At 37.6% G+C, this 11934-nt stretch overlaps 1 protein-coding gene across 1 annotated transcript in view; it reads left to right on the forward strand.

Annotated features, from left to right (window-relative positions):
* Positions 1-4654: 4654 nt before the first annotated feature.
* Positions 4655-11934, forward strand: part of SLC9C1 (solute carrier family 9, subfamily C (Na+-transporting carboxylic acid decarboxylase), member 1) — a 133333-nt gene continuing 126053 nt past the window's right edge. The window contains 4 exon segments of the mRNA XM_011969736.1: positions 4655-4693; positions 4976-5008; positions 5010-5070; positions 11035-11135. Coding sequence (XP_011825126.1) covers positions 4655-4693; positions 4976-5008; positions 5010-5070; positions 11035-11135 — 234 coding nt within the window.

Here is an 11934-nt window from a genome sequence, read left to right on the forward strand (position 1 = left end):
GGCCGCATAATATTTCATGGTGTATATGTGCCACATTTACTTTATCTAGTCTACCATTGATGGTCATTTGGGTTGATTTCATGACTTTGCTTTTGTGAATAGTGCTGCCATGAATGTACACGTGCATGTGTCTTTATGATACAACAGTTTACAGTTCTTTGTGTTTATACCCTGTAATGGGATTGCTGGGTCAAATGGTAGATCTGTTTTTAGGTCTTTGAGGAATCACCACACTGTTTTCCACAGTGGTTGAACTAATTTACATTCCCACCAACAGTGTATAGGCGTTCTTTTTTCTCCACAACCTTACCAGCATCTGTTATTTTTTGACTTTTCAATAGTAGCCATTTTGACTGGTGTGAAATGCCACCTTCCTTGTGGTTTTGGTTTGCATTTCTCTAACGATCAGTGATGTTAAGCTTTTTATCATATGCTTGTTGGCAGCATTTATGTCTTCCTTTTAGAAGTGTCTTGTCCTTTGCCTACTTTTTAATGGGATTGTTTGTTTTTTCTTGTAGATTATTTTAAGTTCCTTATAGATGCTGGATATTAGACCTTTGTCAGAAGCATAGTTTGCAAAAATTTTCTCCCATTCTGTAGGTTATCTGTTTACTCTGTTGACAGTTTGTTTTGCTGTGCAGTAGCTCTTTAGTTTAATTAGATTCCCATTTGTTAATTTTTGCTTTTGTTGTGATTGCTTTTGATGTTTTTGTCATGAAACCTTAGCCCACTCTTATGTTGAGAATAATGTTGCCATTACCAGTCCCTACAAAAACACACTTAAGTACACAGACCAGTGACACTATAAAGCAAGCACACAGTCAAGTCTGCATAATAACCAGCTAACATCATGCTGACAAGATCGAATCCACGTATATCAATACTAACCTTGAAAGTAATTGGGTTAACTACCCCAATTAAAAGGCACAGAGTAGCAGGATGAATAAAGTACCCAGACCCTATGGTAGGCTGTCTTCAAGACACTCATCTTACATGCAGGATCAAAAGAAATGGATGGAGGAAAATCTACCAAGCAAATGTAAAACAGAAAAAAGCAAGGGTTGCAATCCTAATTTCAGACAAAACAGACTTTAAACCAGTAAAGATTTAAAAACAAAAAACAAAACAAAAAAAAGGGAATAACATAATGGTAAAGGGTTCAATTCAACAATACCTAACTATTCTAAATATATATCCACTCAACATAGGAACACCCAGATTCATAAAGCAAGTTCTTAGAGACTTTCAAAGAGACTGACACTCCCACACAACAATAGTGGGAGACTTCAACATTCTACTACAGTTTTAGACAGATCATCAAGGCAGAAAATTAACAAAAACATATTCAGGACCTAAACTCAGCACTGGCTCAAATGAACCTGATAGATATCTACAGAACTCTTCACTCAAAAACAAAAGAGTATACATTCTTCTCATCGCCGCATGACACATACTCTAAAATCAACCATGTGGTCAAACAAAGAACACTCATCAGCAAATGCAAAAGAATTGAAATCGCAATAACCACTCTATCAGACCACAGCACAATTTTATTATTTTCTGAAAAAAATTTATTATAATTGAATGTGTAAATTTTTAAATAATTTTAGAAATGATAAAAATGCTCATGGGAACATGTATTCCTAATTTGGAAAACAATAGACTTCTTAACTATATTAAATTCAGAAAGCATGTAGGAATGTATAACTGTGGTACAGAAAACAGTTTTCCTTATTTCATCTAGCCTGTATATTCGAGGATGGTTAGTCTTGGCATAAGACTGGGCAAGTTAGGAGGTGACATTGCCAACATTTTTCTCAATAGTTTGATGTTAAGAGCAAATATTACCAATTGACCAAAATGTTCTTTCCTAAAGGCAGGGGCTTCCCCTGGAGCAGTGTTTCTAAACACTGTTTGCTCATTAGAATCACTGGAAAGCTTTTAGAGTTGCCAATACTTAGGCTGCACCCCAGATGAATTAAATTAACCTTGGAGGGTGGGCACCAAGGCATCAGTATTTTCTAAAACTTGCCACATGATTCCATGTGTGGCCAAGGTTGAGAATCTCTGTTAAGAGACGTAGCTGAGCTCACTCTTCTCTGCCACTTATATTACATTCGAGATCTTCAGGTCTACCTACAGTTCTTGATATGTTTAGGTAATGTTAAAGAATTTAGAAATCCTTTGAGGAAAAGAACCAAGCACAAAACCCAAAACAGCCCCCAAATCCAGGAAGTGATCTGATACTGAGACAGGACTCAGTATGTTGCTCCAAGCTGGCCTTAGGCTCATAGCTGGGCCAATGTTGTTCTCCTCTTTGACATAAATGATCCCACAGAACATCAACATCAGACAAGTCACTCCAAACCTTAGCAAAATAAGACACAAAGGTTGTTGTGCAATCTATACAACACCAACCACCCTCACTCTCAGCTAAAATGAGTGACTGCTGCTTCTGTGCCCATTACAGCTTTATCTTAGCTCTAGTCCACCCTCTTTATAGTAAAGTTTTATTGAAATACTCAATCACAGAATTGTCCTCACTTTCTGACAGCACCCTATCAAAACTGAACCCTCACTTCCATAGACCTTTTCCAAAATTACCCGAAGTGCAGATGCTCTAATAGGTTATTTCTAACACTCTTTTGCTGATATACCCCATGGTTTCCCATGGTGAGTCATCTCCTTCACTGCAGCAAATAAATAATAAACAAAACGTGTTGACTACAGATGTATTTCTGGTAGCATTTGGCTGAAGGACATTGACAGCTTTTCTCACAAAACCTCACCAAGAATACTGAAAAGAAGCTGGCTTTGAGACTAAATATTGAGCAATGTTGTCTTTGAATTGAGTGAATCACAGTGGTTGCTAACCTTGGCTGGGTTAAATTAAAATTACCTAAAGAGCCCAGACTGCAAACCAGACTGAATTAAATCGGAGTCTCTGAAGATAGGATGTAGGCACCAGTATCATTATAGCTCCTTAGGTAGTTCCAAAAAATAATAAATATAGGGAGAGAAATTACATAAACTAGAAAATTATACAGATTTGAAAACTGAGGCCAGTGGTGTTGAAGTAAGTTACCCTGAGTCTTTCAACCTACAAGCAGAAGGCCATCAGACCTATGAATGCAAGCAGTCTGACTGCAGATTCTGAAATTTTTTTTAGAGACAAGGTATCACTCTGTCACCCAGGTTGGAATGCAGTGGCATGATCATAGTTCACTGCAGCCTTGAATGCCTGGGCCCAAAACAATGTCCCCCACCCCCTCAGCCTCCTGAGTAGCTAGGACATAGGTGAACACCACACTGAGCAAAGTTTTTTATTTTTTGTGGTAATGGAGGCTTGCTGTGTTGCCCAGTCTGGTCTTGAATTCCTGGCCTCAAGGGATCCTCCCATCTTAGCCTCCCAAAATGTTGGGATTATAGGCATGGGCCATTACGCCAGCCAGAGAATGCACTTTTACCTTGGTGGTAATACTTTACAACCTTTGTGAGTGTTACCTATAAGGCTTTTGATGCTGGTGATACAATAATAAGAGGAAAACAGCACAAAATATAATCATAAAAGGATGAGCCCAACATTCCTAATAAAACCTGTAAGAGCCACTAAATATGATTCGGGGTCATTTCTTTTCTGCTTTTGAAATACTTGTTTACATATTTATTTCAGGAAGTGTTCACAACGTGTATTTATTTATTTTCCCCTTCAAAATATTGTTTTATAATAAAAATAACACATAAGGAAACATATATATATCACATATATATGTATATGATGTGTGTGTGTGCACATGTGTGTATGAAACTGAAAAACAATTGCCAGATTATGAGATGAATTATAATTTATTTATTTATTTATTTATTTATTTATTTATTTATTTATTTTTGAGATGGAGTCTCCCTCTGTCACCCAGGCTAGACTGCTATGGCGTGATCTTGGCTCACTGCAAGCTCTGCCTCCTAGGTTCATGCCCTTCTCCTGCCTCAGCCTCCCAGGTAGCTGGGACTACAGGCGCCGGCCACCACACCCGGCTAATTTTTTGTATTTTTAGTAGAGACTGAGTTTCACTGTAGTCAGGATGGTCTCGATCTCCTGACCTCGTGATCTGCCTGTCTCGGCCTCCCAAAGTGTTGGGATTACAGACGTGAGCCACTGCGCCCGGCCAGGAATTATAATTTCTTATCAAGGCAGCCATATGAGATGCTGATAGAAGGCACTAAAAAATGTCAAGCTACTATTATGAGAGATAGAATCACAATATCCTGTGTGAAATGTAAGACCTTGATGTAAAACTTTCCTTTCCCTGGGAAGCAGACGAGATTACCTGACTGTGGTTAACTGTCTATTGCTTCAAACTCTTATTAAGGCCCCTCTTGTTCCTCTTCCAAGAAGTAACAAAGAAATAGAACATATAACAATTTCCCTGATTTAAGAAAGTTTTTTTGGTTTTAATATTTTTCTTACATTCTTGGTTGCTATATACACATATAAATTTAGGAAACACCTGGCCTGTCAGTGTCCCAAATGAGATTAAAGGAGGCTGTGATTTGACATCATCATGATTTATTAATTTCTGTCTGGATAAAACAACAAAAGCGATCCAAATATTTTTCCCGGGTTTCCCTCCTACTTTGAAATAGCTGTCAGAACATGCTTCCAGTAGTGCTTGGCATTACAAGTAAACATAAGGTAACACTGGTAGTCTCTATCACTTGGGGTTCTGACTTTTTTATTACATTAACTTGAAAGCATCGTATAAGGGAGAGGCATCCCTAAATTTGGCAGACCATGAGAAATCACTAGAACTAATTAAAAGAGAATAGGGCTTTTTTTCTTTTTTAGAAAATTATTACAAGGCCACCAAGAAGCAAATCTTATGTTTCTTAGATTCAGATGGACTGTGAAAAACGACAAGATGGAAGATGATACAGACATTGTTTCTGACATCAATCTTCAGAAAAATGTTTCTAGCACGTGGCTGGAATATTTAAGGAGTTTATTTTTCAGTGCTCCTGATGACCTCCCTGAAATCATTCTAACATTGTCTTTGATCAGCACCATTGGAGGTAAGTATCACTCTCTCTTTATCTGAGTTTATTCTTCAGGTACGTCTTATAAATGCTACCATATAGAATTAAGGAAAGTAGAAGTAATAGGATATAATTTTGTCCTCAAACTTATATCTTTATATCAATATTTTCAATCAAATGAATCCAATAATAATTTGCTCCTATGGAGAGACATGTAGAATCTGATTTTCATAACATTCACCCTATTGGGTTCAAAGTGTTCATTCATACCTTCTTACTTGCTATGTCAGGGTTAGATTTCAGTGAAGGAGACAATTGAAGAAAACAGGTAGAAAATCACGGGTTAGGGCAGGGTGTTTCATAGGTTTTGTCCAAGTTATAAATTATGCCTGCTATTTTGAGAAGAAAAGAACATGGTATAAACAAAAAGAAAACACTTTTTGCACTTTCTTTGACCTTTTTAGGGACTGTATTACAAAGAAGCAGAAAAAAATTAAATGAAAGCAAATGTTATGATATTACTTATTGCACTTTTATAACAATAATACACAAAGTTAAATATTTGTTATGGGCTTTTTAATGTGTAATAAGAAACTAGTTTTTTTTTCACAGTATTATAAAATTTTATTTCAAAGCTTTTGATATAGCAACACATAAAAGCAATATGAAAACTAAATGTCAGGCCAGGTGCAGTGGTTCAACCTGTAATACTAACGCTTTGGGAGGCTGAGATGGGCAGATCACTTGAGTCCAGCAGTTCAAGACCAGTCCCATGAACATGGCAAAACCTGGTCTCAACAACAACCAGAAATTGGCTGCATGTGTTAGCAGGCACCAGCAGTCCCACCTACTCAGGAGGCTGAGGTAGGAGGACTGCCTGAGCCAGGAGGTGGATATCGCAGTGAGCCAAGATCATGCCACTGCACTCCAGCCTGGGTGACAGAGCGAGATCCTATCTCAAAAAAAAAAAAATAAATGTTAAATTATAACTGAATGCCAGAAGGAAAAATACAGCTGCTTGTAGACTTGATGTGCATATTTACATCTGGTTAAATATGCAGGCTCCCTAGCTTGTTTTACATGCAAGGAGTCCTGGCTTTGAGCATGCAAGCTGAAATTATGCAATGTAATCTTAATCTTTGCAAAAATTTATGGTTGTTTTGTGACTTTTAAGTTTGCTAGATTAAAAACTCTCCTGGCTGGGCACGGCGGCGGATGCCTGTAATCCCAGCACTGTAGGAGGCGGAGGCGGGCAGATTGCTTGAGCTCAGAAGCTCAGGACTGCCCCGGGCAACATGGCAAAATCCTGTCTCTACTAAAAACACAAAAAAAATTAGCCTGGAGTGGTGGTGCACACCTATGGTCCCAGCTACTTGGGGGGCTGAGGTGGGAGGATGGGTCCAGCCCCGGAGGCGAAGGTTGCAGTGAGCAGAGGTCAGACCTCTGCTCTCCAGCCTTGGTGATACAGCAGCACACTCTCTCAAAACAAAAGAAACCTCTCCTGCTGTTGTCTATAAATATTTTTCAGGAGATCGAGACCATCCTGGCTAACACGGTGAAACCCCGTCTCTACTAAAAATACAAAAAATTAGCCGGGCGTGGTCGCGGGCGCCTGTAGTCCCAGCTGCTCCGGAGGCTGAGGCAGGAGAATGGCGTGAACCCGGGAAGCGGAGCTTGCAGTGAGCCAAGATCGCGCCACTGCAGTCCAGCCTGGGCAACAGAGCGAGACTTCATCTAAAAAACAAACAAATAAATAAATAAATTAAAAATTAAAAATTGCATTTTTTTCTAATAATGTAAAACTAATATTTATATAGTATACTAAATTTTACTAATTTAAAATATTAGAAACATTGAAACACTAAAACGTTTCTTTATACTTTTATCAAGAGTAGTTTGAACAATGCTTGTCTTATATAACTTAACTGGTGAGCATCTTTTCTATGCCTTGGCAAATTGTCTCACTCCTTCTTAGCTTTGAGTCAGCTTTCAAAAGTTTATCCTTTGCATTTTCAATGTAATGAAGTATCCGAGAGCTCCTTTAATGTGAAGTTTTTTGCTGGCATCACTTCCTGAGACATGGTCGTTCTTTAAGTCACAACCACTTTCTTAATTTATGTCTATGCATTTGACTTTGCTAAATTCCTCTGGCTACATATCTAAAACTGCCTCTTGAACAGCAGCAGCGTTAACATTCCCGTAGTCAACTATATCTTCTGTAATATTCCATCTGAAGCTTTGCAGCTTCATGAGATAGCTTAACATCAATTCATGCCGACTTCTGAAATGATGAACCCAGCTTTTACTGGTAGTAATATATTCTCTTTCAGTCTTCTTGTCATTACCATTTTCTTTCAATGCAGTAACTAAGGTTATCACTTTGGCCTGAATGCTAGTCAAACTGATTGGGATTTGTTTTTGATTAATCTTCAATCCAAACAAGTAAATGTTCCATTTCAACCACAAGCAGCTTTCTGTTCCCAGTGCAATTAAAACTGAAAGACCCTGAAGCAACTTAACCTTTTTACATTTATCAGCCTTTTAAAATAGGTTTGTATTACAGTTTCATGCAGGTCTGAGTCTCAACCTATCTTTGCTTTGCTGTCACCACTTTCAAATCTAATCACATCCAATTTCACTTCCAGCATTATCACTTTTCTTTGCTGCCCTGTTCTTTGCTAACCAATTACCTCTTTTGATTATCCATTTTTGTAAATGGTCACGAGTTTAATCTTTGGGGTCGAGGAGGCAACACTACTATCCACTTTGTGCTTTGCTATCTGTGCATGAACTGATGATCAGTAATGAATCACCAACAAACTTTGAAAGAAGTAATGTAATTGAAGACTGATCATGATGCACATCTTTTTTTTTTTTTTTTTTGGCACAATGGTTTATGGAATAAAGAGCTAGCAGCAAAATTTATGCAAGTTTTCCCAATACTGTGGTCATGGAAATATTAACCACATTGTTGGACTGGTTTTATTTAACTTTACTGTGGTAACTGATATTTATGCATATTGGAACTGTGCAAAGCAAGGACTGCCTGTATCTAAAAAAAGAAAAACTCCTTATTAGTTCACAAAACAGTTAACTTTTAATCCAATTTAGTTAACTACTATCCAAGCCTAATCCTGAATCAAATAAAAACTGAACTGCTCACAGGAGTTAGAAAAATGTTTGGAGAGAATTTAATGCAGAATTCTTCAAATTAGGATTTGCATAGCACAAAGACATTCTAGTTTCTTTTTAGAGATAGGGTTTTGCTCTGTTGCCCAGTGTGGTGGCAATAATCACAAATCACTGCAGCTTCAACACCTGGGATGCAAGTGATCCTCCCATCTCAGCCTTCCCAGCAGCTAGGACAGGTACACACCACCATGCCTCGTTAATTATTTTATTTTTTTGTAGAGACAGAGTCTCATTTTGTTGCCAAGACTAATCTGGAACTCCTGGCCTCAAGGAATCCTTCTGCTTTGGCCACTCAAAGTGCAAGGATCACAGGCATGAGCCTCCATGGCCAGTCGACATTCCTTTGGGGATTCAGATCCCCTCCCCTCATTTCAACAGTCTTGAGGTCTGCCAAGAGTAAAGCTGTAGACAAAACAATCATCACAAGGCACACGACTGTAACTTTTTCCATAGCAGCCAGTACCATGTTTACACCTCAGTAAAACAGTAGCATCCATTCCATTAATGTTGTTTTAGTTTGTTTCTGAATGCGTTTATTTCACAAATCTGTTTGTTAGGGGCTATAAACAAAATTTGTATCAACTTTTATGTTTATGTATATTTACAAAATAGAAAATTAAGTCAGCATTAATTTAAGTTAACATGAATGGTCACAAGAATTTTTCCCCTCTATAAGGGGTGGATATTCAAGGAGACTTCAAAAAGTTTGTGGAAAAATGGAATTAAAAGTATAAACTATATTTCTAAACATTAGCTTGAAAAGATAAAAGTATAAGCTATATTTCTAAACATTAGCTTGATCGAGTTCAAGACACTTTTGTAAGGGATGATACCAGCTATTTAGTCCATCGTAAAGAACAGAGAGTTCTGGGAATTTAACCACATCAATGCACCTTTTTTTTTTTTTTTCATTATTAACTGAAGAAAAATGTACTGCCTTTAAAAAAATTATTAAGATTAGGAAACAAAAAGTCCAAAGGTGCCAAACCGGGACTATAGGGTGGATGCCTAGTGATTTCCATCAAAACGCTCACAAAATTGTCCTTGTTTGATGAGAGGGATGAGCAGGAGCTTTGCTGTGGTGAAGAACTCTCTGGTGAAGCTTTCTCCAGCATTTTTCTGCTAAAACTTTGGCTAAATTTCTCAAAACACTCTCATAATAAGCAGTTGTTACCATTCTTGGGCACTACAGAAAGTCAACAAGCAAAATGCCTTGCGCATCCAAAAGCTGTTGCCATGACCTTTGCTCTCAACCAGTCCACTTGTAGTTTGAACTACTTCTGCATCTTGGTAACCATTCATTGCTTTACTTGCACTTTGTCTTCCGGATCACACTGATAAAGCCATGTTTCCTCTCCTGTTACAAGTTTTCAATGAAATGCTTCAAGATCATGATCCCATTTATTTAAAATTTCCATTGAAAGGTCTGCTCTTGTCTGTAGCTGATCTGGGTGCAATGGTTTTTGTACCTCTCAGGTGTAAAGTTTGCTGAACTTTTCCAGTCAGAATTGTGTAAGGTGAACCAACTGAGATGTCTATGGTGTTGGCTATCATTTCTGCTGTTAATTGTTGGTTTTCTTCAATTAGGCCATCAACTAGATTAATTTTTTTCTCACAAACTGATGTGGATGATCTGCCACTGTGGGCTTCTTCTTCAACATTACCTTATCCCTTCTTAAAACTAATTATCCATTTGTAAACTGATCTCTTTGGAGCACTGTCTCCATAAACTTTTCATAAAGCATCAATTAAGTCACCTTTCTTCCACCCAAGTGTCAACATAAATTTGATGTTTGTTCTTGCTTCAATTTTAGCAGAATTCATATTCCTCTTTTCAAACCGATGTCTTATTCTTCTTAGTGCTTAAAACTGTATCCTTATGATACAAATCTTCAACGTCTTGATCAAATAAATATGACAAATGATGTTCTGTAAGAAAAACGCTCTTCACTTGTATTCCTTCCCTGCATATTTTGAGTAATTATCTTCCAAGACCCATGCATCTTTTCCCAAAATCTCTGAGAGTACAGTTCCTTATTTCCTTCACTGTGGTAAAGTGTTTCAGAAAAGGGTTCCTTGAATTAAAAGTCGGCATATCCTATTTGACTCCTGCTGCTCCGGTATCACATACCTACAGCCAATCATGCCAAGAGCTTCCCCGTTATCTCCACATTGGAGAGCCCTTTCTCCGGATATCCTCCAGTTTCAGAGACTGCACCCAGAGACCCGTTGGCAGGTTCCCGGATTCGCCTCAATTTTGGTCCTGCCTCTCTGCTTTGCATTTTCAGGCTTGGCCTTACAAGAAGGACGATGGTGCTGATTGTGCCAGAATGAGTGAAAAGAGGAGGAAAATGAACCAGTTGCAGCAAAACCCACTATTTCACAACTAGTTTTTAAAATTGGGCTAGTTTCTCATTGTTCGGAACCAGAAGATTACGTTAAAATTTACTTATTAACCTTTTATTGCAGGATTGCTAAAGAAATTAATCTCTGATTTATGATGTGTATAAAACTACTATAAATATTTCAGTAGTAACCCAAGAGACAATAATTGCTAATAATGTTTGTTAAGTTTCTAAGGAGATGAGAATGAGATACATCATAGGAGAGGTAAAACAGTAACCCGGTAGATTAACAGTTACACTAATTCTGTGTGCTGCTAAGTGTAAGGGATGATTTTAAACTCATGAAAAAAGAAAACAAGTAGTGAAACTGTAAGATATTGTTCACAATTTTAAGAAATCCTGTCACATTAAAGTTCTATAAATGAGATACCTCATTGCCTTTCACTAACATGTTTTTTTGCAGCATTTTTGAACCTGCACTTGAAAGACTTTCCAATTCCTCTCCCTGTGATGTTATTTTTACTTGGATGCGGTTTTGAAGTATTAAGCTTTACATCTTTTCGGGTGTGTATTATAAATGAGTATTTTATGCTATTTATTTGAGAATCATATAAATGCTGAGATGCCATTTAAAAATGTTCAGAAATTATTCATCTGCTCACTGTTCTGCCAGTTGATAGATGATTGTGATGTGGATAGCATCAGATCAAGTGTGTAGAAAAAGGAGCCAGGCCTGCAAAAGCTGAGATCTAGCTGAGATCTGCAAAAGCTGAGTACATACAACTACTGAGTACATACAGCTACTGAGTACATACAGCTACTGAAAGTATTAGTGGCCAAGGAATGTTAAACAGATTTAGAAAACTTGGGGAAAAAAAGGCTAATGACATAGGAGCTCAGGAAGACTTTGTATTGCTGGTGCAGGACTTGAGTAGCAAAAATATTGTAATATTGAACTAATCTATTTCCTCAATGAAGACTGTTTTAAAGGGTTTCTGTTAGAAGAGAAACTAGTCTCTTAAGTGTGCAGATTTGGCCAAGGGGCCATAATTTGCCAGTCTGCCCTAGTCCATCAGAATGGATGTGAGAACTTGTCTGAAATGATTGACTTTCCCAAACAAATTTAGTCAATGATGTTAAAAATATTATACAAAACATGTATTCATGTAAGAACTAGAAACAGTTTACTACTTTACATGTCATAAACAGGTTTTATAATCATATGCTTTTGACACAGATGCAATTTGAAGTACTTCTATAAGCTTTATTATTTGTCAGCAACTCCTTCAAAGGAAGAGACCAATGTTAAGACCCATGAAGTGTCAGATTTTTCTCTACTTGCCAGCTAATAAGCTAGCTTGCC

The sequence above is a fragment of the Mandrillus leucophaeus genome, unplaced genomic scaffold (genome assembly GCF_000951045.1).
Source record: "Mandrillus leucophaeus isolate KB7577 unplaced genomic scaffold, Mleu.le_1.0 Scaffold900, whole genome shotgun sequence".
NCBI lineage: Eukaryota > Metazoa > Chordata > Mammalia > Primates > Cercopithecidae > Mandrillus > Mandrillus leucophaeus.